Source organism: Cervus elaphus, chromosome 18, assembly GCF_910594005.1.
Source record: "Cervus elaphus chromosome 18, mCerEla1.1, whole genome shotgun sequence".
Taxonomy (NCBI): domain Eukaryota; kingdom Metazoa; phylum Chordata; class Mammalia; order Artiodactyla; family Cervidae; genus Cervus; species Cervus elaphus.
The window spans coordinates 109,206,415-109,234,277 of NC_057832.1; the positions used below are offsets into that span (position 1 = coordinate 109,206,415).

Genomic DNA, 27,863 nt, shown 5'->3' on the forward strand with positions numbered 1-27,863 from the left:
GGGTACAGGCAAGGAAGAAAACCTGAAATGATGGCTATTGGCGAACAGACAGATTATGCTCCACTGTCTTATAATATTTTCTCCGCACTGTTTTTTAAAACATTTTTCGTATTACATGCCCCATCTCATATCACATTAACCTAAATAAAAATGTCATTATCCATTCAGTTCGACAGACAGCAGGCAGAGTATGGTAGAAATTACAATCACGCCAGCTGACAACAAAGCATTCTAATCATGAGCACACAGAAGAACCGAGGGTAGGCAGCCGGTCCAGCCCCCATTTTGCACTGTCCAGGCATACGATTGGGGTCAATAAGGGGAGACCCTTCTTTCTACACAGAACATGCTTCTGAAGAGTTGCGTGTAAATCAAATTTCATGCTGCATCCCTGTTTTGTTGCATTAAGGAAGCTTCTAGCTTGATATCTAAAGAGACTTCCTTTCAAACGGCATTTTTCTTTTTACCATGTTACTATTCCTCTGAAATAAATCAAAAAGATATTTTGGCATATGAAATTATATTAAAGCACAGTTCACTTGAACTACTAATTTTATTAAAATAATGGAAGGAAAGGTGGTCAGTGAGCCAGTCATAGGAATGTGGCTTAGACAGTATTGAGTTTCTCCATCATTAAGTGAGTCTGAGATTTACTGAGAGTAACAGCCTAGAGGCTATTAGAAGTGACCCCTTGGCCCATACTTTTGTACTAATGGATTATTAAATTGATGGTTTGTGAAAATTTAGAAAAGAATGCAGTAGTTGTAAGAGTCCACTCATAATTACCAAGATAGTAATTCAGAATAGTCATCCTCATTTCTTTTCTCCCTTTCTTTCTTTCTCTCACTCTCTCTCTCTTTTTTTTTTTTTCCTTTTGTTTCGTGGACTTCAGGATAGATAGATGAGATAAATTACATTTCTGTTTTGGCAAGTCACTTGACAAAGTCTTCCTATGCTAACAATGATAAGATGGTGCCTGATAGAACCTTTATTTAGGTTCAGGCACAGCTGGCCAAAGAGCTGGAAACAGTGATACTGACCAATTCCACGGCTGCTGAAAGTAGAGGGCCATAGCTCTGTGTCTGATCCTGTGTGTACAGTGACAAACCAAAGGCTTACAAGGCACACTGACCAACCTTCAAATGGAACAAAGAAGGAATAGCCAAGGATACAGGAGATGAGTTTTGAATGCGTGAGTACACCCTTGGTCCACCCATGCCTAGTACAATCAACCAGCACTCTAAACCCTTATGGCTTGATGAGCAGAAAATTCTTCCCTAGCTGTCCTCTACAAATGCTCCCTCCAAGAGTCTCTGCAGTAGGGAACACAGGAAGGGTCTCAGATACTCTGCCATCTCTCCACTAGGTGTGTAGGTGTGTTGTGCTTTAAATATCTACTCCTTGACCTGTTGCCTGGCTGCTCACAGGTTCCCGCACTGAGGAACCCATGCAATCCTGAGCTCAGACCAGCTCGCTCACTCTCACTCAACAGAGGTGCCCTTCTGCTTCTCTGACTATCCCCCACAGACAGCAGGGAGGCCCCTGGGGACAAAGCACTTTCATTACACCCCAGACCATGTAGGGCTGGCTTGGAGGAAGTTACGGGAGGGAGGGGTCCAACAAGACCACGTACCGCTCCAACCTTGGGCAGCAGCAATCCAGGCTGGCCCCCTACCAGGCCTCTCCAATTACCTGACTGTCTCAGGGCAGGGGAGAAATGGCTCTGCTCAGAACAGATGGCAGGACAACTTTCTACAGAGGTACATGTTAGGTAAATGTAAAGCCTTTCTAAAGAATGGACACTCAAGCGTCAAAAAACCAACTGCACCTGATGATGACTCATGGAAAGAAAATTTGTGGTTTTCGTTGACCTGAACCTCAGTATTTGCCTGTATTATGTGTCTTCAGTCAACACATACCTGGCTTTGCAACTGACATGCAGGGAAGTGATCTCTTCATGACTTATGGGACTGCACCTGAGGTGCTGCTCCATATATGGGACTGCCTTTCAGGAGTGAAGTGAAGTGAAGTGAAGTGAAGTAGCTCAGTAATGTCCGACTCTTTGCGACCCCATGGACTGTAGCCTACCAGGATCCTCAGTCCATGGGATTTTCCAGGCAAGAATACTGGAGTGGGTTGCCATTTCCTTCTCCAGGGGATCTTTCCGACCCAGGGATCGAACCCGGGTCTCCTGCATTGTAGGCAGACGCTTTACCATCTGAGCTACCAGGGAAGCCTTTCAGGAGTGATGCTGATTAAAAGAGAGAGAGAGAAGTAAGAGTGGAGAGTGTAGGCAAACTATGTGGTGCCCAGAGTAGCTGAAGGGCTAGGGAACAACGGTCCAGCAGATGCTGAGGGGTGAGGGTCAAAACTTGCTGTCCAGGTATCTGAAGCATCCAGGCGGCTCACTGGTAAAGAATCCACCTGCCAATGCAGGAGACGCAGGATTGATCCCTGGGTTGGGAAGATCCCCCAGAGGAGGAAATGGCAACCCACTCCAGTATTCTTGCTGGGAAAATCCCATGGACAGAGGAGCTGATGGACTATAGTCCAAGTTCAAGTTCAGTCACTCAGTCGTGTCTGACTCTTTGTGACCCCCTGGACTGCAGCATGCCAGGCTTCCCTGTCCATCACCAATTCTCGGAGCTTGCTCAAACTCATGTCCATTCAGTCGGTGATGCCACACAACCATCTCATCCTCTCTCATCCCCTTCTCCTTCTGCCCTCAATCTTTTCCAGAATCAGGGTCTTTTCCAGTCAGTCAATTCTTTGCATCAGGCAGCCAAAGTATTGGAGTTTCAGCTTCAGCCTCAGTCCTTCCAATGAATATTCAGGACTGATTTTCTTTAGGATGGACTGGTTGGATCTCCTTGCAGTCCAAGGGACTCTCAAGAGTCTTCTCCAACACCACAGTTTAAAACCATCAGTTCTTCAGTGCTCAGCTTTCTTTGTGGTCCAACTCTCGCATCCACACATGACTACTAGAAAAACCATAACTTTGACTAGATGTACCTTTGTTGGCAAAGTAATGTTTCTGCTTTTTAATATGCTTTCTAGGTTGGTCATAACTTTTCTTCCAAGGAGCAAGTGTCTTCTAATTTCATGGCTGTGGTCACCATCTGCAGTGATTTTGGAGCCCAAGAAAATAAAGTCACTCACTGTTTCCATTGTTTCCCCATCTATTTGCCATTAAGTGATGGGACCAGATGCCATGATCTTAGTTTTCTAAATGTTGACTTTTAAGCCAACTTTTTCACTCTCCTCTTTCACTTTCATCAAGAGGCTCTTTGGCTCCTCTTCGCTTTCTGCCATAAGGGTGGTATCATCTGCATATCTGAGGTTATTGATATTTCTCCCAGAATCTTGATTCCAATTTGTGCTTCATCCAGCCCAGCATTTCACATGATGTATTCTGCATATAAGTTAAATAAGCAGGGTGACAATATACAGCCTTGACATACTCCTTTCCTGATTTGGAACTAGTCTGTTGTTCCATGTCCAGTTCTAATTGTTGCTTCTTGACATGCATATAGATTTCTCAGGAGGCAGGTCATGTGGTCTGGTATTCCCATCTCTTTAAGATGGGCTATAGTCCATGGGGTAACAAAGAGTCAGACATGACTATGTACACACACACATGAAAGAAGAAAGAAATGAAACCAGCCAGGGGTTGTTAGAGGGAGTCAGATTCTGCCTCAGTACAACAATATACCTTCTAACAAATAGATTAACATTTTATAACCTTTCCCAGTGTCTCAAGCCTTAATTGAACAGTGGTCTTATGTAATCATTAAAATTCATTCATTCATTCAACGAATTACTATGTACCAAGTGCTGTTCTAAGTGCTGAGGATACAAAAATGAACAAACAGACAAAAATCTCCCCTGATCTCAGAAACTGATATTTTAGTGTCAAAAAAGTAAAATCTAAATATAAGCAACATTTCAAAGGAAGCTTTCCACAAGAAATACTCAAAACACTAGGTCACAGCATGTTGTTTTAGCTATGGTGTCAGTCCTGATTATGACCTGGTTCAAAGGATTCCCTCTGATGTTTCCAACTTGGCTTTTCAAAAATACAGGAGAAAATAAAAGGTCATGTGGGTGTCCATTGGGTTCCACAAAGAATTCCACTCACTGAAGTCAGACTTTTAGGGTCAACATGGCGGGCAGCCAAAATGAGAACTAAATTTGTTGAAGCCAGATCATAGTGACATGAAAGTTCATAATCCCTACCATTCTTTCTGTGTGTATGTTAGGTGTTTTCCATAAGAAAGATATTTTAGTATTCAGAAAAGAAATTCAGGGGACTTCCCTGGCAGTCCAGCAGCTGAGAATCCACCTTCCAATGGAGGGGACGGTGGGTTGGATTCCTAGTCTGGGAACCAAGACCACATGCTGCAAGGCAACTGCGCCCATGTGCTGCAACTAGAGAAAGCCCATGCACCGCAACAAAGACCCAGCACAGCCGAAAAAACAAAAGAGAAATTCAGCAGTAGTCCTGGATATCAAAGTCCTCTTGAAATCGAAGGTTCCCTATATTCGAAGTTTTAAACAGCTTAAGCAGAAATGAATAACCATCCATCCACATGCTCTAAAAATGATCTTTGTATTGAATAAGCAGTAGAAAGGGATGAACCTCAGGGTCCTCTCAGGACTGAGATTCTACATTCTAGTGGAAGATCTAAAGTATAATTGGAATCAAGCAAACATGGATTTGGGCTAATTCCCGAGTTAGTACATACGGATTGTGGTCTATTTACTCTCTAATGCTAACCAAATGTCAGAAAACTCAGTGCTGATTCTCATTTCTAAGCATGTAATGATCATTTTCATAATTATTTCACAGTATTTACTCTAAATCCTTTCTCCTTTTTGCTTAAAAAAAAAAAGATGGAGCTAAAATAGGCATTTACAGCAATTGTATTTTACAATATTCGTGAATTTTATATCTTATTCTCAGGTACCCTAAAGTTACATCAAAATGACAACCATTTTACCAGGAAGCACCATACATAACCTCTTCATTTGCTGCTAATTTAGGTGTGCTCCCTGCATGGTGTCCTAATTGCACCTTTGTTATCTGTTCTCAGATGACTCCTTTAATCAGCCAGGCCTGCGAAGTGCTCCTGGCTCACCTAGAGCGTTACGCACAATCTGGGGAGGCTTTTGACATCCAGAGGTAAGGGCACTGCGTGGCTATATTATAGATGAGAAATCATATTTTTAAACAGCTGCTTCTTGCAACTCTACATAATTGCTGAACAATTACCTTGGGACCAACAAACTATGGAAATGCTTAGAAGCTCCAAAAAGTGTGGGTGGACTAAGAAGAAGAAATGAAACCCACGGAAAATGTGAAGCAAATACAAATGAAGCCCCAGGGGCTGTGACCTGTGCAGGGAACCCTGAGTGGGCGTGTTTTGTGGGGAGACTTGCCCTCTGACCTCTGTAGACCCAGGAGTGGGCAAGATATGTCTGCGCAGAAAGGACAGGGTCTGGAGGGGGTGCAGTCCATGCAGTTTTAATTCAAGAAAAACTGTGGCCCCCACCTCAGCCTGAAAGTTATGACTTAGCGGTGGAGCCTCAATTTAAACAACTGATTGTCTGGCTTTTTGCCTAATTGACCTCTGCTAAATTATGGTTTATATCAGATTAAGAGTCACACAGCAGATCAGCCAGAAGCCAGCTCGCTCTCATTATCAATGTTAATAAAATCATAACATAATCATCACCAGCATTTACATTCTACCATATTGTTCACAAAATTCTCTCCTCCACATTCTCTCTGGTCATGACATGCATGAGCTGGGTGAGGGTATGGCTTTACCCAACTCAGGGAGCTGGGTGCTCAGTTGGCCCAGCAGCCATAAAAGCAAAGTTAATAACTCTTAAAACCTTTACATCTTCAATATTTAGGATCAGATGAAATCACATTCAGCAGTCACGTTGTTGTTTTTGCTGTCACCGGGAAATGTGTAATCAATTGTAGAGATGTTCTCAGTAAAAGAGGTCAAAATAAAATACGTCATCTGGAGATGTCATGTAGTCCTTAATGATAAGTGGTTATAGAATTTATGAAGAAGAGGAACTAAGTGTGTACCTACGTCAAGCCACAAAAATAGACCCTTTCATTAGCAAAGGATATGAATTCCCAGCTGTTAGCCTTTTTAGAAGCAACCTAAGTACCCCTACAAAGAAAACCAAAAAAGATTATTCTCTTAGAGCTTAAAATGGCCATTTGAGGGGCAGGTTTCCTAGAGCCTAAGAGGTTAATTTTTCTGGAGCTACTGCCAGACACTTTTCCTTCTGTTTGTTTCTAAAGTGCAACGTGTGTTTCCTGTAATAATATACATATGTTCGTGAAACTGCTCCCAAAGTTTGTTTTGTATTTATTTGAGTGTAAAGGGGCCCTGGTTTTTTTTTTATTTGTTGCTCCGATGAAAACTGTAAAACCATTAGGAGGAAGAGGGAGACAGAGTCAATAAAACTAGACAATCAGCTTGTTATTAATAATTTCATCAATCACAACTTGCTCTATCTACATCAGTCAGTCGTTAGACACTGGCCTCGGAAGGGCTCTGCACAACTTTGGAGTAAAGCACATAGACTCTGGGCCAAGTGTTTTCCCTCCTTTATGGGGAGGAAAAAGTAAAGTGCATTTTTTGGTATTTGACTTTGTCAGGATGACCCCATCTTTGTCTAGATTGGCTCCCTGTTACGTATTTATGTCTCCCCTTGAATGGGCTTCCCAGGTGGCTCAGTGGATAAAGAATCTGTCTGCAATGCAGAAACCTCAGGAGACCTGGGTTTGATCCCTGGGTGGGGAAGATCCCCTGGAGAAGGGAATGGCCACCCACTCCAGTATCCTTGCCTGGAGAATCCCATGGACAGAGGAGCCTGGCGGGCTACAGTCCATGGGGTCACAGAGTCGGACACGACTGAAATGACTGAACACACACATACACTCCCCTTGAACTCTGTTGTCACCCTCCCAGGATCTCACTCCGACGTGGTAGTGGGGAGGGTTCCTCTCCTACCAGCCCACTCCAGATCTGCTGGAGCCCCACTTTGAACAGGTAGATGGTGGAGTCGTGCACTCTGGGAGGAGGTGGATGGGGAGGCCAGTGGCCACCTCCTTCCTGAACACAAATGGTTCCCTCCCCCGTAGGACCTACTGCTGCTACACCACCGATGTGGTGGCCAGTGTCGCCTTCGGCACCGAAGTGGACTCCCAGGAGACTCCTGAGCACCCCTTCGTGGAGCACTGCAGGCGCTTCTTTGCATCCTCCATCCCCAAACCTCTCCTGGTTTTACTCTGTAAGTGCAGCTGCTGCCGACCAGGGTAAACTGGGCAAGTTGGGCAGACCCCGTGGCACGCCAGGGGCCTCGGGTAGCTTCAGGGCTCCACCCCAGCCACCAGGAAAAGGGCACTCGGGGTGACTCTGAGTCACCCCGTGGAGTCTGCCCTGCAGAGCCCTGGTCTCCCTGGAGATGCCCAGGCTCCTCTGCACCAACCTGGGGCCACTTAGCCGCACAGGCAGGCCTGGCCCAGCTCACCGTCCCCGCAGCAAGCACAGCCGTGGTGCACGGGGCTGAGAGGCCTGCTGCGCTGCCTCCACTAGAGCCTGTTTCCACCCCGTGAGGAAGGCATTCTCCTCCCCACTTCACAGATGAGAAAACTGAGGCTGGGAAGGCAGAGCCAAGACGGGAACCTAAAACCTTTCATTTTCTAGGACATATTCCTCCCCTCCAGCAAAACCCTCTTTAGAACACTACTCTGCTTGAAGCCCAACACATAGTGAACGAGAAACCAAGTGATGGGTGACTAGCAGATTACCCATTGGTGAGGAGACCGGTCCATTTATCTTATTTCTATTTTAGAAGTGAGTGTTTACCCTCTGGCCAATTCCAGTGTCTTCTTGCTTTTATGGAAGCACTGCAGTGTTGTTATTATGGTTATTGATTATTGCCATAATTCCAAACCATTCTGCTGGGCTGGTAAATTCTATTTCCTTCCTTGGTCAGTTTCATTCCCATTTCCGAGTCAATTTCTGTGGAAGCCCCTGTCACCTCCATCTGCTCTGCACTGATACGGTATAGCAATTGTCGCTATGGCAGTCAAAGCACAGAGGGTCACCCCTCACCCTCTATACCCCAGGGGAACTGGCTCCCCTTGCCATCAACAACAGGGCATCATGTGCACTGCAGGGCACATGGGTCCACTTCCCATGGTGGCTGCCACTCCAAGCCCTCCCTCCCTGCTGTGTCATTTTGATGCAGGCCCCTGCTCTTGAAAATGGGCAGAGCCTGTTGAGACATGCATGGATCAGAAGGGTCCTCTCCCCCAACTCCTGCGTGTGCCTATACACGGGAGACCCACCATGAATGCTGAGGATCTGAACTGAGCCACGCTCCCCACGGACAGGCTTGGCCCCCACGGTTCAGGCTATCTTCCAGGAGGGAATAAGTGGCAGCTCTGGGGAAAATGATCCAAAGGAACAAACAAAAAATGCAAATGACCAGAAAGTTAAAAAAGGAGATCAGCTTCTACCACTTGCTAAGACTTGAAACATGGCCTGCAATCTCTTCTTTACTGATGAAATACACAAACCTTGGACCCTCCTATCTAGGACTAGGGAAATTAACTTATAAACATGAGACTGGCTGCTTGAGGGCCAGATGGAAGTGGGCCCTCAAGTGAAGCCCCACTTCCATCGTATAGACATTTATCAAGCACTTACTTCGTGCAAGGAAGAGTGAGGAGTCCAGAGGTAGAACCCTGCTCTGAGCAGTGGCAATTCAGAGGGGAAGACAGGCCTTCAAAAGACTAATTCAAGGCCAGGGCTTGCTTCCTGGCAACAGGCATCTAATAGCCCTGGTTTATTCTCACCCTCTTTTCAATGCCACTTTTGTTTTTCTCTTTCAAGTATCATTTCCATCCATAATGGTCCCACTGGCCCGGATTTTGCCCAATAAGAACCGAGATGAACTGAATGGCTTTTTTAACAAACTCATTAGGAATGTGATTGCCTTGCGGGACCAGCAAGCAGCCGAAGAGGTAACGTATTTTAATAGGACACGGCATTGAAATGGAATAGAAGCTAATTTGGCATCGCTGTCTGCTTTCTCTCCCTCCCCTCCCAGCCCCACACACTCACGCCATGCTGTCCTTCAGTGGCCTAGCACTTAGAGCTTGCCGGGGCAGCCAAGACAGAGAAGGCGGGTGGGAGGCGGGGAGGCAGAGGAGGAACAAAAAGGGAGAGAGAGGTGAAAGCAGGCAGGAAGGACGGCGGGGAGCAGCAGCCCAGAGCAATCTGTCCACCCTCTGACCCAGGGGAGTAGAATTAAAGCTGCCCTCCCCTCAAGCTCACAGGCCACCTTATTTCAAGCATCAACCCCAGCACAGGTTATGGCCACCCCAGAGAATTTTCTAGATAAATCTGCCCACATGTGCTTTTCATCACTATATTCTTTATACTGAAAAACAGCAAGATGGAGCTTTATAGCATGAACAGCATCGTTTTGAGAGGGGAGTTCAGGCAGCTGTAACCAATCCCACAATCCCTCTCTGCATGGAGGGATGGAGGGTGTTACGGCAAAATGCATGGCTGAGGGCCCTCACGTGCTTCACTGAGAGCTAGAAATTTCTTTCCCCTTTGTGGATATGCCCTACGCTTGGCACACAGTAGGAATCGAGTAAATATTTGTTGATTGAACTTGGCTGAGAATAGAAATAGGAATGTTCAGTGTTAAGGAAAATAGTTTCAATATTGGATATGCTCGTGCATGTATAATGCTATTCTTTATGGGCCTTACTCTAGTCAAGAAAATTGCTGAAAAGGAAAAAACAGGGCTGAAATATCTCTTCCTGAATTGGCTTGCATAAGATGTAGCTTTAAAAGTGTTTTCGCGGGCTTCCTGGGGTGCTCAGTGGTAAAGAATCTGCCTGCCAATGCAGGGGATGTGGGTTCCATCCCCGGTCCGGAAAGATCCCACATGCCACGAAGCAGCTCAGCCAGTGCGCCACAACTATCAAGCCTGTGTCCCAAAGCCTGGGAGCTGCAATTACTGAGCCCAAGTGCCCCAACTCCTGAAGCCCCCGTGCGCTAGAGCGTGCGCTCTGCAACAAGAGAAGGCACCACAGTGAGAAACCTGCCTATCCCAACTAGAGAGTAGCCCCTGCTCGCTACAACTACAGAAAAGCCCACACAGCAACAAAGACCCAGCACAACCAAACTTAAAAATAAATAAAAAGGGACCTTCCCTGGTGGTCCGGTGGTTAAGAATCTGCCTTCCAATGCAAGGGATGCAGGTTTGAACCCTGCTTGAAGAACTAAGATCCCACATTCCACCTGACAACTAAGCCACAACTAAAACCTGACACGGCCAAGTAAACATTTTAAAACACAAATAAATAAAATTATTTTTTTAAGGTGTTTTCTCAAAGACTGGGCAGGTCAGAGAGATTACCAAGGGGAAGATGTGTGGTCCAGTGTCACCATGCTGGCCGAAGATGAGATCAAGGCAAACGCAGTCAGTTAGTGGCCAGTCGCCTGGAGTAGCTTCTACCTGCCCCAGCTTCACATTCTGGACACCGTGCAGCAAAGGTGTCCTTGTCCAGAAGGTGGGGGAAGGTGCAGACAAGCTTGCCCTTTGGCCCATACCACTTGGAACTCAACCTGCCACCCTTAGAGGTATGAGAAGAATCAGTTCCTGGTGTCCTTGGCCCAGCTCCGCCATCTGAAAGGACAGAACATTCTTATCCAGGTCCGTGCTTCTCCAGGGTGAGCCTGGGAAAGGAGGGATGAGCAAAGTCCCGTTTTCAAACCTTAATACTACTGTGAAGGCCTTCCTTCATGCATGTAAGGTTTGTCACACACCCCTCCTACCCCCAGCCTGAAACCCACTGGTGGTGGAATCAGGCTGAAAATTCTCAAACGGTTGCACCAAATAGCTTGCTAAGAGGTGAAGGGTTATTAAAGATCCAATTACTAGGATTGCCTCAAGCTTTTCCTTTTTTAAACTCAAGAGCTATTTGTTTCAAACAACAAGTTGATCTGAGAAAAACCTCCCAACCATGAATCCAGGACTGCCCGTGTCAAGACAGAGCTATATGGTTACTAAGAAAACTTGCTTTAAACCCATCTAAACTCCGTAGACATTCCATCAAGCAGATGTGTGTTTGCGCAGTGGAAAATGCAGCACAGATGTTAAAAGGTAAATATTTTTCTAAGCTCTCGCCAATGGGTGGATTAGACACCTACATCTATCAGGGTGCATATTTTTCTTGGATATAACCATAAACCAGCACTGTTGCAGGCCTAAATGGGCAGTGTTCAAATAGCCTCTGCGATACAGTGCAAATAAAAGGAACCCATCAACACTAATGCTCCTCTCCAGCACACAGGCCCCAGAGAGCCGACCTTTCCTCTGACTTCTGGGGCTGGAGGTTAAGACAGATTTCTATAAGGCTCAGCAGCCCTGAAGCAGCCTGGCTGAGGGGGGATGAGAGGAAAGGATGCCAGCTGCAGCTCTGACCCAGGGTAGACCCAATGAGGTGGATGTGGCTTTGCCCTCCCTTCTACCATTGTCCTCATGTGACTCCAGCAAAGCCACAAGCAAGCCTCGGGGATCGCAACCATATAGCATCTGAGGAGTTTCAAATGGGCCGGCCAAAAGAGAGCCTGGGATGCTCTGGGGTCCCCAAATGGCATCTGGGAGCCAAGAGAGCTCACCTCCCATTCATGCCATCATGCCCGGCCCCGGGACCAGGGTTAGAGTCTCAAAATGTTGCCCAGGCAACAGAAAGGAAGCTGGGGAAAGTCAGCCCTGTGGATGCTGTTTGGGAAGCAGATTGAGCAGGGCCAGGGTAGAAAGAGAGAGGCAAGGACCATCCTCTCAGCCAATCCCATGCAAGCAGGCTGGCAGTATGTGGGGCCTTGCCTCCCTAAGTCTCAAGATTCTTGTGGCTCACAGGCTGAGCTGGGAGCCCCACTGGAATCTCCACAGAAGACACCTTCCAACCAGTAGAGCTGCAAGGGTGTCATGACCCAAGGGTGTCATGATCTAAAGGGGTCACAACCCAAGGGTCTCATGATCCAAGATTCCTGCTCCAAAGCATGCAGTAACGAGTAAATCCAACACAACCTTCCTCAAAATACACTTTGGACACTGCAGGTTTATTAGTATTTGTGGAGTTGTTGATTGCAAACCTAACATGTGCTTGGCCCAATACAGGCATGGGGTGGGGTTGGGGTGGGGCACAGGATCCTGCCCTGGAGATGCAAGCAACCCTGTGTGACCTGACAACCATCTTTGTTGTTGTTGTTGTTTAGTCGCTAAGTCGTATCTGACTCTTTGCGACCCCATGGACTGTAGCCTGCCACGCTCCTTTGTTGATGGGATTTCCCGGGTAAGAACACTGGCGTGGGTTGCCATTTCCTTCTTCAAACAACCTCCTTAAAAGACGCTAATGTGTGTGACATAGATTGTGGATTCAATAGAAATCCAGAAGCCAAAGAACTGAGAAAATGATGCAACAAGTCAAGAACTTTGAAACGATCATTTTTTCTCTTGGTGGTTCTAATACTCGCCCTTTTGGTGTTGAGTCCCATAGACTTCAGAACAGAGAAACCCATCGGTGGTCCTTCATCACATTCAAGAGCTGTTCAAAGATGAGATGTGTCAGGGACACACTTTGTCAACGCTAAAGTGAAAGTCGCTCAGTCGTGTCTAACTCTTTGAGATCCCATGGACTGAATTCTCCAGGCCAGAATACTGGAGTAGGTAGCCATTTCTTTCTCCAGGGGATCTTACCAACCCAAGAATCGAACCCAGGTCTTCTGCATTGCAGGCAGATTCTTTACCAGCTGAGCTACCAGCAGTGTCAGCACTAAAGTAATACATCAACACTCCATTGTTACACTTAGGGGTAGTATAAATAGAGAGGATCTGCAAACTACTGATAAGGAAGGAGGGGGAAATGGTGAGAAAGCTCTAACTTAAATGGGGCAGGAGATTCCTGAGGATAGCAGCGACCCAGATGAGCAAAATGCAAGCTGGAGACTTGGAAGGCAGGCTTCTTCAGATGAGTTCCCTCCCTGGCCCCAGGTCCTGTGAACTCCCTGTTGAGACAAAAACTAGACACAGAAGTCTGCCCTGGAGGGTGGGGTATGAACAATGGAGCACTTACTTTGATTTATATTTTAAATATTTATCTATTTCGCTGGGCCTGGGCAGGCGGGATCCTTAGTTGTGGCATGCAAACTCTTAGTCGCAGCATGTGGGATTTAGTTCCTTGACCAGGGATCGAACCCAGGCCTCCTGCACTGGGAGCGCAGAGTCTTAGCCCCTGGACCACCAGGGAAGTCCCTAATTTAATTCTATATGATGCTCGGATTGCTTTATTATCGGAAAAACCAACCAACCAACCAACAATACAAACGCAGATGAAGGAAAATAATAAAAACCTCCCTGGTTTTTCCAGCTCCTTCAGCTCACCGTGAACTGCTGGGTAGGATGTTGCTAAACATTTTCTACACGTGGACACATGTAATCACAGACATTGTCCAGGTGCCGTTCTTACAGACATGAGGTTCTGCTATACATCCTGTTCAGCAACTTGCTCTCTTTACTTATCAAAGTGGCTTAACAGCTTCCTGAATCAGCCCGGAAGAACGGCCTCATGCTGTATCGGCAGCAACACCGTCTGCTGCTGGCTGTACTCGGTGCCATAATGAGGGGCGCTGGGAGGGTGAGGTCCCAGGTTCCCCCAATCTCAGACAATCCCGCAAAGAAAATCCTTGTTCCTGTGGACTCTTTGAAAGCTGCATGTGCTCATCTTCTTTTTGCTGTGAGAGCACTCTCTTATGTGACTCTAAGGCCCAAATGTGTGTTTTCTTCTTTCCTCCCTTAGAGGCGTAGAGATTTCCTCCAAATGGTCCAGGATGTGCGCCATTCTGCCACCACCGTAGGCGTGGAGAACTTTGATATCGTCCGTCAGGTCTTTTCTGCCACTAAATGCCCAGCAAACCCTTCCCGGCGACACCCACCCAGACCCCTGTCCAAGTCTTTGAGTGTGGATGAGGTGGTGGGCCAGGCCTTCATCTTCCTTATCGCCGGCTATGAGATCGTCACCAACACTCTCTCTTTCGCCACCTACCTCCTGGCCACCAACCCTGAGTGCCAAGAGAAGCTTCTGGAAGAGGTGGACCGTTTCAGCAAGAAACATGTGAGTACAGTCATCTGTGTGGCTTTGTGTTCATCAAAGTGAAACTTACTTGCTAAAATCACATTCTAAGTGTATAAGCATGCTGTGGCCCAACTTCTCCATCTCTCTGGGTTAATAAGTAAAATGGGAGTACTCAGAACAACATATTGGAAAAAAAAAGAATTGTCACATGCCTTCATTGCCTGGGATGGTCCATGAACCAAGCCTGGCTCAGGGAAAATGCAGAACCCCAGGCAGTCAGAAATCAAAGGTCAGGGAAAGGGAAGGAGACCTGATTTCCCAACACTCTGTCTGTGGATTCTCCATGCTCAGGGAGGTGGGAGTCAGCGAGAAAATGGGGCCAAGTGGAAGACAGAAGCAGGCCTAAGGACAGGCTGAGTCAACGCAGGAATGGAGATGGGGAGAGTGCTAGGGAAGAGGTCTGGGAATGGAGTGGCTGAAACAGGGCTGGATTCTAGATATTCCTTCTAGATGGGGCTGCTCATTGCTGGACCAGAAGCAAACTTCAGGGTGCAGAGCTTGGCTACTTCTTCACATCATTTTTTCCTGGATGCTTATGTGTGCATTACTTTAACTTATGAGCTGTTAAAGAAAGTCATTTAAAAAATCTGTGCTGTCAAAGGAAGACCACCATAATAGAATCCTTTCTAATACATTCTGATGATGTAAGGACTATTACATTCACAATGTTGGGAGGAGAGCTGTTCCATTATAGGAACTGTCAGAATTTTTTTTCATATATTGAGTTGAAAACTGATTCCCAGGAAATTCCACTTGCTTATTCCACTGGGGAAAGTATTGGGTTGGCCAAAAAGTTTGGGTTATTTTGATGCAAGGTTAGCTTTTCTTTTGAAAACTGCATTAACTGTGTTGCTAGTTGCCTCAACTTCTGGCTCATCGAAAGCTTGTGGTCAACTTAAAGTCCTGTAATGTTTTGACATCTGCCAAGCCAGGTTTCCCCAGTCCATTGCTTGGACTATTGATTTTCTGAGCCTAGATGCAAGAGTATATATTTATCCTTATTACTGCTCAAGTCAGTCAAAATAATTTTGAATCTTGATTCTGGCATCTGTCATATTATAATTCCTCCAGCTTTGTGTCATCTGGGACTTGCTCAGCTTGTCTCCTATTTCATCCAAGTCATTGATTAAAGTGTTGAACAGGACAAGTCTTCCCTCCAGGTTGACATTGATCTATTAATCAATATTCTTTGGGCAGGGAGTCTCAACAAGTCATGAATTCAAATAATCCTACCACCTCCTACCATCACCCATCTCATCCTATTTCATACGTAGTTGTGTTTTTGTTTTCAGTTGAGATGGGGATGGAGGAAGGAACAAAGATGATTGGGGTACATTACTGCAAGAGAAAAGCAGGGAGCTGAAGGTATATTAGGATGCTGTTTGGGGCAGGTGACAAAACCCCAAACCAAACTGACTTAAGAACTAAAAAAAGGCGGGGAGACGCTTATGAATACAGATAATTGAGCAGCTTAGGAATAGATGATGTTGTTGTTTAGTCACTAAGTTATAGCCGAGACTCTTTGTGACCCCATGGACTGTAGCCTGTCAAACTCCTCTGTGCATGGGATTTTCCAGGCAAGAATAATGGAGTGTGTCGCCATTCCCTTTTCCAGGGGCTCTTCCTGACCCAGGGATCAAACCTGCTTTTCCTGCATTGACAGGTAGATTCTTTATCACTGAGCCACCAGAGAAGTCCAGTAATAGATGTGGCTTCAAACAAATCTTTATCTAGGCTCAAAGATGGGCTCTGGTCCTAGTTTCTCCCCACTTCTTGGCTGGGCTCTCTTCATATTGGTCCCATTCTCAGGTGTTCCCTTCTCTTGAAGCCCCAGGCAACCTGCTGAGAACATCTGGGAGACAGGCTTCCACTCATAACCGAAGGAGAAGAGTCTGTGACCCCAAATTCTCAGCAAGAGTCATTGGGTTCACTCTGGTCAGAATGCTTAGGTCACTGCCCATTCTTGAACAGACTATTGTGGCCAAGAGAACAGGGGCATGGGTGGGCTTAAGTCAATCCACCCTACCCTCAGAGTCAACCCTAGTCAAGTCCTATGACTAAGAACTTGGGAGCGGACACTCCGACAGTTACTCCAGGAGGTGGTCAAGGCAGAAGAGGCAATTCAGCCCCCTGGTCTGAAATAAACCAGGAGGCAGGTCAAACTAAAGACTTTCACGCATCTGGAGAGTGGTCCGCCATGTAGTGGATGTGGTGGTGGGTTGGAGAGGGGGCAACAGCTCTGAGAGGTAGAAGTCATGACTCACCTTCAGGGAATTTAATTGCCAATTAAAACAATAGTCTATGTCTATTACAACAGTACCTCCTTCCAAGTGAAATTCTCCAGGGCAACAGAAGGCAGCACTTGATTGAGTCTAGAATGAGTGATGTCATGCAGAGAGCTTGGGGCTCTAGGAGTCTGTCCCACCAGCTACTCTGTAATTCCATCTTGTTATGTTCATCCATCAGAGGATAAAGAGCGGGTTTCCATAGACCTGCATTCAGAGATCTGCACACAACCCCTTACCTCTGAGGTGGCCTAAACCGAACTTGACCTTGAGGAGGGCAATACTATCTCACTTTACCCTGTGCTCCTTCAAATCCCCTCAGCCTAGGATGGGGGCTTCTTTCCTCAGAGAACTACCTCCTATGGGACTGTGCAAAATGTGTGTGTGTGTATGTGTATGTGTGTGTGTGTGCATGCGTGTGCATTCATGCTCAGTTGTGTCCAACTCTTTGTGACCTCCATGGACTGTAGCCCGCCAGGCTCCTCTGTCCGTGAAATTTTCCAGGCAAGAACAGTGGAGTTGTTTGCCATTTCCTTCTCCAGGGGAACTTCCCCACCCTGGGACAGAACCTGCATCTCTTGTGTCCCCTGAATGTTGCCAGTCAAATAAACAGATTTTAGGAGGTAAAGTTTCTCAAACTTTAGCATACATAAAATCATCTAGGAAGTCTGTTAAGATGTAGAGTCTAGGGTCCTTTACACAGAGATTCTCCTTCCATAAGTCTGGGCCAGGGCCAATGAACCCCCATTTTAAATACACGTCCCAGGTGATTTTCATGCAGACGATCCCTGTTTCTACCTTGAGAATATAGCCTTTGTACCCAATGCCCTGCCCCAGCTATGCAGGCTCCTGGGTCATTTTCTCTCTCAAGGTAACAGCTGGGACTGTCTCTGAAAAATGGGAATATATAGAAATGGTCTATAAATCAAATAAATTTGGCAGTCACAATAGTGTTAATAGTTGTATAGCCTTGCACATGGTATACATGCAATAAATATTTTCAGGTTCTCTTTTTTTCTGTTCATTTTTTTTTTTTTCTATAATCAGAGTTCTGTTAATATGGGCCATCTGTCAGAACATGGAAATGCAGATTAGCTGTTCACACATTAGATATTTTCCTGAAAATATTCCTGAAAATTTGCATGTAAAGTAGGACTTGTGATAATTTTCCTGCTGGTTTCCATTCAACAAATATTTTTTGAGTGCCAGTTAATGCCAGAGTCAGGCTCCAGACATTGCACCCAAGAATGTTCTGACCTAGTTCTTCCATAATATCCCTGAGACCCCCACGCATCTCATTAGATGGTCTTCTCTTGTATTTGTCAATGAGATCATTAGATTTGAGCTTTTGAGTTTCTCTTCCCTGAGCCATACCATTTTTTAGCAATGCCCTATGGGAATCCAATGAAGCTATGTTTTCTCCCCATGAAAAAGTCTATGTGCACTGTATCGGGATTCTTTCTGCTGACAGTGACAGAGAATTCAACCCAGGTTGGCTCGGGAAATACATTTACCCATATAACTGAAAACTCCAGCATAAATCTACCTTCAGGTATGGCTTGACACAGGGGCTCAAACTCTGTCACTGAGACCCAGGTTGTCGTCTCTCCCCTCTCAGCTCCAATCATGCTGGGCATATGCCATTCTCACACAAGATCTCCCCTAATGGTCTCAAGACAGCTGTATAACCAGTTTGTTTAATAGCCTGAACTAAGTGAAGTATTGATACAAACATGGAATCCTTTTGTGCTTTCCCCCCCAATTCTTTCTTTTTAAAATGCTCTGATAAATCGCCTTCCCTCTCCTAGATGATATCTTGAACAGATTGCAAAGGTTTCCATTCTCTTTGGCATTAAATAGTTCAAAACAGTCTGGTCCAGTTTACAACTTCAGTCTCAGACCCAATCCAATGCCCTTAGCTCAGGATGACCTGTGGTCTGAGGAAGCCGTCTAGGGGAGGGCCCTTGGTCTGTTCTTTCACCCTCCTTCCTCTCCTCCCTCTGATTCCTGGACCTCCATCTCCTCCCAGGAGTGGGCTTCTAACAGATCCCCAAATCCTGTCTAAAGGGGGCATCTGTCAGCCCTTCCCCTGTGTTGCCCTCTGGTATGGAGTGGAAGCAGGCTGTCTCCTGAGACCACCCCTTCCCCACAGCTTCCTGACAGAGGAGGGGCTCCTGCCTCACAGCTTCTGGGTGCTGGGGTCTCCTGGTGGCAGCCAACCCTCTTAGTGCTGGCAAGATGGCGTGAGCTGACCCATGATGCCTTGCGCAGAATCTGAGTGGTCACACACCTTGGCAGTACCAACAGGGGCTGCTCCCTCTGCTGTCCCCTCTCTGAGCCCTGACATCTCTCTCCAGTTACTTAGCCTTTGCTCATATAAACAGAGGTCAAATGAACAACGTGCTGCGTGGGCAGGCGGCTCCCTGAAGAACCACAGCCAGACTCAGGCAGCTGCCCCACTCTCTAGGTATGGCTCTTTTGGACCCTCTTCCCCCCGCTGCCGTTTGACTCACGACAGGAGAACTCTTCTCTAGGCTGAAGAATCCTTGCTCCGACAAGTCTTCCTTAAATCCCTCTCATCTTTTCATGGGCTGAGGATAGGGACATTTCAGTATGAGAGCCCATTCAACTCCAGCGTGAAGAAAAGTCTCTTTCCAGGGGATCTTAGTGAAAGTCTCGCGTCATCTCACTGACAGAGATTGATTGGGTCACGTGCACTACTCTCAGCCAATCACCTGGACTCAGGGAAATATGACGCTTTGATTGGCTCAGACCTGGGTCACTCTCCTAGTCCCTGGATGAGGACTCAAATGGAGTCAGTCCCCAAATGCCCACTACAAGGAACCCACAGTTCCCTGACAGGGGAGGGGCTCCTGCCTCACAGCTTACTAGAGTGGGGTGAATGGCTGCTGGGCGCCAGAAAACAGTGTCCATCCCGGTACCTAGAATCCATGGTTTCCTCCTTTCAAAATTACGTGTTCTGCAATCACTCTCACCTTCGTTCTGAGCTTCTAAAAACTAGTTTTCCAGACTTGAAGGTACAAATCCAACAGTGCTCGGTACTGCCAGCTCTTTTGCATTACTAAATGGTGTGTACTCCTAGCAAATGATGTGACCACTTCATACAAAGTGTCTGGTGATGTTCACAAAGCCAGCCAATGCTTCTTTATTGGTTAGAATGACACCCAGGTTGGCAGTTGGCCTTGTAGTATCCTTTCCCAGTGAAGACGGGAAATTGTCCATGGTAAGGTGACTAATACAGGGACTCTCCTTGAACAGATTGAACGTCTGGCAGATATAGGACTACTCCAAGGTCTTCCTTCACTATTGAGGATTATCTTAATACATGTTTTACAACCCACTTATTTACTTTGGTAATACCCTACCTCTCACCATCCTTTTTGATTCAAGTGGCCTTGATTACATCTCTCCTTTCAGGGCAGAGATCTCTGTTCCAGATATAAAACAGTTATGTGTGTGCTCAGTGGCTGTCACGTCTGACTCTTTGGGACCCTGTGGATTGTAGCCTGCCAGGCTCCTCTGTTCATGGGATTTCCCAGGCAAGAATACTGGAGTGAATTGCCATTTCCTATTCCAGGGGATCTTCCTGACCCATGGATTGAACCCACGTCTCCTGCATTTCCTGTATTAGCAGGTGGATTCTCTACCACTGAGCCAATTGGGAAGCCTGTAATATAGCTACAATCCATTCTCTAATGCATGCCTAGGGCTACTTCTTTCTAGAACATGTATGTTTTCTCCCAAATCATCTGACTTTGGAATCGTGTATTTGGCTTCCCCTCCTTTCACAAAACCTTCTTTCTCAAGTCACCAATCTCTTGGCGAACTCTTGCTTTCCCCATGTGTTTCCTTATTCATCTTAAAGGGGAGGTACCTTCATTAAATTCAGTAGTGGAGGAGCAGGGAAAAATTTGTACCATTTGGACCACTCATAAAATTGAGAAAACATGCCAATTATTTAATAAGACCTCTGTACTATGGATGCTTCATTGTGTTCTCCAATACCTAATTTTCACAAGGATGAGAGGAGGGGGAAAAAAAAACTTCTTTCCATATAAATTGTTTTTGCTATAGCTTTAGCACTTTATGTTGAAATTATTGACTTTTGATCTGGCTAAACCATTCTCTTCTATTCTTGTTGGTACTGGACTGTGCCAGCCAAAATTTATGACCCATTTTCCTTCTGTTTAATTGTTGTTATAAATCTGCTGTGAAGAACCTAGTTGTAAATTTATCACAAATTGGACTAGATTGATATACAGCCTCTCTTTAGGATAATTTGAGCACAGTTATGCCTTAGAAGGAAGGCCAAATTCTTAACTTCTCTTGAGGAGCTGCTTTGTAACCATTATAAATACCTAATTAAAATACAACTTACTCTCCTTTTCTCTTAAGGATAAAAGAGCATTTCATGCTGGGTATTTCAGCTGATTAGCTCATACTGCTAATATGAGCAAGGCTGAGGATTTGTTCCTTGAAGTAGCCAGAGGATCTCAAAGGGAAAAAAGCATATTCTGTGGCTATACACACACACACACATACACACACACACAGTCATTTCACTCCAACCACTTGTCCTTTGTCACAGCGGGTAAGATTGGGTGGAAAAAAAAGTGACTATCTTAACACAAATTCTTACTATGGAAAAAAAAGTCTCCCAGTTTGTATTTCACTCAGGGTTCTTGTTATAGGGAGTGTGTGCTCAGTCACTCAGTTGTGTCTGACTCTTTGTGACCCCATGGACTAGAGCCCGCCAGGCTCCTCTGTCCATGGAATTTTTCAGGCAAGAATATGGGTTGCCATTTCCTTCTCCCGGGGATCTTCCCAACCAGGGATTGAACCCACATCTCCTGCCTCTCCTGCATTGGCACGTGGATTCTTTACTGCTGCGCCACCTGGGAAGACCTCACGGGAAGTAGGGGACTTTAAGATTCAAGTGAAAAACTGGAAATGGGTTTTTCCCCATTGAGAAGTTTTCCTGCCTTTGTCCGGGTCTGCTGGGGACCTGCTGTTGGACAGTTTAGAGGGAGTAAGCTGAGGTGTTCCCCACAGTTCAGTTACTCAGCCACACAGGGCTTAGTGTCTCTTCTGTAAGCGTCCCTTTCCTACACATCCCACAATAGCACACCAGAACACAAAGCAACAAGGTACAGAGAAGAAGACAGGAACAAAGAATAGCTTAGGCCCCAAAGTCACACTATGAAACAGAGGCGAGAACTGGGCCTTCAGCAGGCTGAGGGCAGCAGCAGCAGACTGTGGCATCAGCCTCAGAGTCTCAGAGTATAACATACATCGGAATCCCCAGGGACTCTTGCTAAACTACAGGTTCCTGTGCAGGAGGTCTGGGGTGGGGCCTGAGACTCTGCACTTCCAGCAAGTTCCCAGGTGCCGCCAGTGCTGCCAGTTCATGGCCCACGCTCTGCGCAGCCAGGTTTTAAACCCTAAAGGCTGCTCTCCCTCTGCCGTGATACACGTAGCAAATATTTATTCCCTGTGGGGTTTAGTCGCTAAGTCATGTCTGACTCTTGCAAACCCATGGATTGTAGCCCGCCAGGCACCATGGGATTCTCCAGGCAAGAATACTGGAGTGGGTTGCCATTTCCTCCTCCAGGGGATCTTCCCAACCCAGGGATCGAACCCTCACCTCTTGAGTCTCCTGCATTGGCAGGCAGATTCTTTACTGAACCACCAGGTTCAGTCAGTAAAGAACAAGTAAATAAATAAATTCATTCTTTCCTAATGATAGTTAAAGTACTGATGTTCTGCCAATGATTAACCTTTTGTTAATAAAGTAAAACAGATTCAAAATTACCCCAACAACAATGGCGCCACTCTCACTTGATTGAGTGAGGGATAACGTGATGCAGGAATTACTCAGTCCTGGATGTGTCTTTAGTAGCGTATTACCCATAGTCCTGGTGGCTCAGCTGGTAAAGAATCTGCCTGAGATGTGGGAGACCTGGCTTCAATCCCTGGGTTGGGAAGATCCCCTGGAGAAGGGAAAGGCTACCCACTCCAGTATTCTGGTCTGAAGAATTCCACGGACTCTATAGTCCATGGGGATGCAAAGAATCAGACACAACTGAGTGACTTTCACTTTCATCCATAATCCTCAAATCATCTCAGTTCTTTACATACAGTTGACCCCTGAACAACAAGGGGGTTACGACTGCCAACCCCCTGCACAGTCAAAAATCTGAGTAGAACTTTTGACTCCCCCCTCACAAATTTAACTACTAAGAGCCTACTGTTGACTGGAAGCCTTACCGATAACATAAATAGTCAATTAACATATATTTTGTATGTTAGGTTATACACTCTATTCTTACAGTAATCTAGAGAAAAGAAAACGTTAAGAAAATAATAAGATTTCTAATTATTTTCATAAGATTCATAAAATGATACTTTATAATACTGTCCTGTATTTATCAATACTGTAAGTTTAGTTCATCTGTTTACAAGATGAATCATCAGTCAATGCCTACATCAATATTGTCTTATAGGATACAAAACATTTGTAGATGTTATAGGTACTGCTAATGCTGTACCTATAGGAAAAGAAATTCAAATTTATTTACAGGTATAATGATCCATGCATTAATAATGAAGAAGCAACAATATGCTTGCTGTATGGTAACCTACCATAATCAATATGATTGCTTCACAGTTCAGTTCAGTTGCTCAGTTGTGTCCAATTCTGCAATGCTATGGACTGTGGCACGCCAGGCTTCCCTGTCCATCACCAACCCCCAGAGCTTGCTCAAACTCATGTCCATCAATTCGGTGATGCCATCCAACCATCTCATCCTCTGTCATCCCCTTTTCCTGCCTTCAATCTTTCTCAGCATCAGGGTCTTTTCAAATGAGTCGGCTTTTCACATCAGGTGGCCAAAGTACTGGAGTTTCAGCTTCAGCCTCAGTCCTTCCAATGAATATTCAGTGTTGATTTCCTTTAGGATGGACTGGTTGGATCTCCTTGCAGTCCAAGGGCCTCAAGAGTCTTCTTCAACACCACAGTTCAAAAGCATCAATTCTTTGGCACTCTTTATGGTCCAACTCTCACATCCATACATGACTACTGGAAAAACCATAGCTTTGACTTAGACGGACCTTTGTTGGCAATGTAATGTCTCTGCTTCACAGTAGCCTCACCTGTATACTAATCATTATAAAGTTTCTATGGTATACAGTATTACAGTCATATTCATAATACAGTATTGGAAACATTGTTACATTTTTTGAAAAACCACTGACCTGTGATGCTAGGCTGTTACAGTGTCTTCAGTTATGGGAGAAGCATACTATAGATAATGTAATTCTTCGAATGCAAAGTTACAAAACAGTAAGAAGATAATATAAGTTTTTATATTAAACATCACCTTTATGCCTATGTAAGAATAAACTAATATCTATCCATCTATCTGCTATCTATCTATATATTTTTGGGGCAGTGCCATGCATCATGTGGGATCTTAGTTCCCTGACCAGGAATCAAACCCGTATCCCCTGTGTTGGAAGCACAGAGACTTAACCACTAGACTGCCAGGGAAGTCCCAGTATCTACATATCTTTCATGCATGTGTGACATACCTTTTTCTTAATCTTTTCAATATTACTAGGCTGTGTGATTTTAAGTTTTTTCAAATTGTCACAAACCTCCAAAAATTTTTTTCCAAAATATTTATTAGAAAAAAATCTTTATAAGCAGAAAAAAATCTGCTTATAAGTAGACCTGCACAGTTCAAACCTGTCTTGTTCATGGGTCAACTCTAAATTTCCTCCAGGAGGTATTTTGGAGGCGGGGGTAGGTTTTGAGTTGATTTAAAGTTGTTTTCAAGGCAGATGAAGGTGGCAACCAGAGCTTTCTCTCTGGATGCATGTATAGACTGGGGACCTGTCGCATCCAATAAGCACCCCCCCAGCAACTGCACCTTTTGGGCAGGCACCATCTAGACCATAAACACCCCTTACCAGCCCTTGGTGTATACGGCAGCTCTTGGTGTCAGTTGAAAGGCCATGGCAAAGAGAATGTTTCTGATGCTCTCTCCCCAGGGGGCTATACTGTTTTCACTGCAGGAGCAGGAGCTGCAGGGGGAGAACCCTGGGATGTGTCCAACTTGCCCACTTTCCTGTCCTCTCTGGAAGTGTCTGACCCAGAGAAGCAGACTCTCTCACCCTCCCCTGGTATCCCAACAACTAACATCAGAGCAGAGAAGTCTTGACAGTTTCCCTGGTGTATGCCTGGATCTCCATCTTGTTAATTAGGATTTGTGGCTACTGCTTCCAAACACCAATTCCAGGAAGGAAGAAGGAAGACAGGATAGGAGGCATCTCTGTGCCCATCTTTAGACAACTCAAGAATCCCCAAAGCAAGGTGAACAGCCAACCTGGATCAGGGGGACAGGGGCCCCGGTGTTCAAGTTCTCAGATACACGCACCACCGAGGGCTCAAATGCTTCCACATTGATTGAAGATGTCCAAAGACACAGCATGTATTAGTCGCTCAGTCGTGTCTGACTCTTTTGTGACCCCATGGACTGTAGCCCACTAGGCTCCTCTGTCCAGGGAATTCTCCAGGCAAGAATACTGGAGGGGGTTACCATTCCCTTCTCCAGGGCATCTTCCCCACAGAGGGATCGAACCCTCAGGATCTCCTGCATTGCAGGCAGATTCTTCACCGTCTGATGGCCAAAGTGACCCGTGGGGAAACCGACCTGCTCTGACTTTGAACCACCCCCAGGGACCTCAGCAGTGGCAGCCACATCCCCAGGCCTTGTGCTGTCCAGAACTCAAGAGATCTGGGCGGCTCCCTGGCCTCTTCCTCTCTTTCCAGTCCCTTCTCATCTACCTCATTTCTCTGTTTCCTCTCCTCTCTTCAACATCTACAGCATCTCTTAGCCTTCTTGCTCTCTCTGTTTCCCTGAGTCTTGTTCTGGCTCTCTTCCCCAGATTCAGAGAGATACAGAAGCTCTCCCACTCCACCCCGTGACCCACTGCCAACTTGGGAGCCTCTGGCCGTCCCAGAAGCCTGTACCCACACGGCGATGTCCCACGTGCGTGCACTGGGGGTGGGCAAGTGGGGGGCTGACTGAGAGCTGGAAGGACTTAAAGTGTGTTTTCTGGGCCACCCGGCCAAGTGTGGCATGACAGCACAGTGCAGTGTGGTGAATTTTCAGCAATGAATGCTCCAACTCCCACCTCCCCTGAGTCCCTGCAGAGCAGTTCCGTCTCGGCAGAGGAGAGGTGACCTGCAAAGAGATGCTTCCCCCGGGAGTGGGCCACACCAATCAGCACAGATTTTGGTGTCTTTCATGTGGTGACTCAGAGTATTTTATATTCAATACCTGGGCCTCTAGAGGGGCTGGGTTTTGCAAAGCAAATAACCCAGTGGTGTTGATTCACATCAATCCAGAAAAGCAAGAATTTAAAAATAAAGTTGGGAAGGTGAACGCCACAGGTGAAGCTCGGCGTTCGGTGGGTCCACTTGGCACTGAACTGGATTCTCAACTGCATGGCTCATTTATTTAACCACTGTTCACATTATGGGCTTTTAAGACATCAAAAGTCTGTGTTTTATTCCCAACAATTAGATTCTGAAATAATAAATAAACACACACTTTTTTAAAAAACACACTTCAGTGGACTCTATTGGCCAGTGGTGGAGCAGGAACCTCAGAATGGTGACATCCTGGGCAAATGTAAAGACTTTCTTGATCTACCCATCACAGGGCATCACATTCTGCCATTAGGAGGTACTTCCTTTGTCTCAATGCTTATCCCTTATTAAATGCCACTGCTCCTGGGAGGGGTGCTGTAATCAAGTCCCCACCAGGATGTTATTCCCATGATAGCAGGGGCTCCGCTTGGCATGCTGGTGTATCCCAGGCACTCCAACAGCGCCTGGAATGCAGGAGGCTTGTGGCAAGTAAATGTTGAATGAATGAATGTATATTCGTGTGTGAGTGCTTGCTTAGTTGTGTCTGACTCTTTGTGACCCCATGGACTGCAGCCCACCAGGCTCCCCTGTCCATGGGATTATCCTGGCAGGATAATGGAGGGTTGCCATTTTCTTCTCCAGGGGATATTCCCGACCCAGGGATCAAAAGCCCTGTCTCTTGAATCTCCTGCAACGGCAGGTGGATTCTTTACCATTGAGCCACCTGGGAAGCCGGAATGAATGTTTGCTCCTTTTCTAACTGGAGACTAACTGAAAGCAAACTTGCAGTGGGGAGGCATAGGGAGGTTCCTGCAAACTGGATGGAAGGAAGTAGGCTGAAGTCAGAGAGAGAGAAGGCACTGCCGAGGGATATGCAGGCAGATGAGAGTGGTGCTCAAGGCCCCTGTAGACCTACAGTCTTGTTCCTGCAAGGCTCCCATGGGGCCCAGAGCCTGTCATGCCAAGGAAAGGATGGAACCTCAGCCCTCAGGCTGCAAGGGGACCTTAGAGGTTAGGTAGAACAGCCTCCCACCCAGAACTAATATCTGAGAGAAGATCATGCCCCTCTGCTTGATTGCTCCCAGGAACAGGGAACTCACTATCTATCATCTTCCCTTTATCCTTGACAAAGCTCTTCCTTACAGAGGATTGAACTCTGCCTCGGCTGACAGCCCACCCACTAGCCCTTGTTCCACTTCTCTCTCAGTTCATGGTATTTGTCCACTAGCAGTCAGCAAATTAATAGTTTCTGCCAGGAGGCAACTTCCACACTCACTAACAGCCAGTCACTGGGCATCTCAGAGACAGAAAGAGGAAGGAAAATTGAGAAATCAGTAGAGAATAAAGAGACCTTTCTAAAATGTTTGCTTGTGGTCCAGATATTCAATTTACTCTGTTTTCTGGTAAGACTGTTTTGCCCCAGGACTGTGGACAGTATTATGAGTCGCTTTTTTTTTCCCCCAGCATTATAGCTGAATATGGTATGTGTGAAAAATATCAACCACGTGAGCCTGTTACTCCAGGCATAGGAATATTCCATATCACAGGGACTGTTTGGCTCCCCTAGGAATTGCAATGTGTAAGGTTTATAAAGTTAAGCACTTAAGAATTCTGTCTTTAAAATTTAAATATTTAGATTGGGTCTCTAGGACACAAAAGGCAATGCCGGTTTCTCGCTTGCTTAATTTGATTTTTTTTTCTTCCTTTTTGGTAGTACAAGTTGTGTTTCAAAGCCTCATTCCTTGAATGTTCCCTATAGGAGGAATGTAATTAAACTCCACTGGCCTCCCCTGCTGGGACCAAACTGGGGCCAGAGCTGTAGGAAGCATGAGGCAGATACCCTGCGAAAAGACGCCTTATTATAAAG

The 27,863-nt window shown here is 46.0% G+C and overlaps 1 protein-coding gene across 2 annotated transcripts in view; it reads left to right on the top strand.

The window, feature by feature from the left end:
• The window catches only part of TBXAS1 (thromboxane A synthase 1), a 163,737-nt gene that overhangs the window by 95,467 nt on the left and 40,407 nt on the right, over positions 1–27,863 (top strand). For both annotated transcript variants that reach the window (XM_043873102.1, XM_043873103.1), the window contains 4 exons: positions 5,094–5,182; positions 7,172–7,320; positions 8,931–9,061; positions 13,919–14,233. In XM_043873102.1, the coding sequence (XP_043729037.1) occupies positions 5,094–5,182; positions 7,172–7,320; positions 8,931–9,061; positions 13,919–14,233 (684 nt within the window). The remainder of the gene's footprint in view (positions 1–5,093; positions 5,183–7,171; positions 7,321–8,930; positions 9,062–13,918; positions 14,234–27,863) is intronic.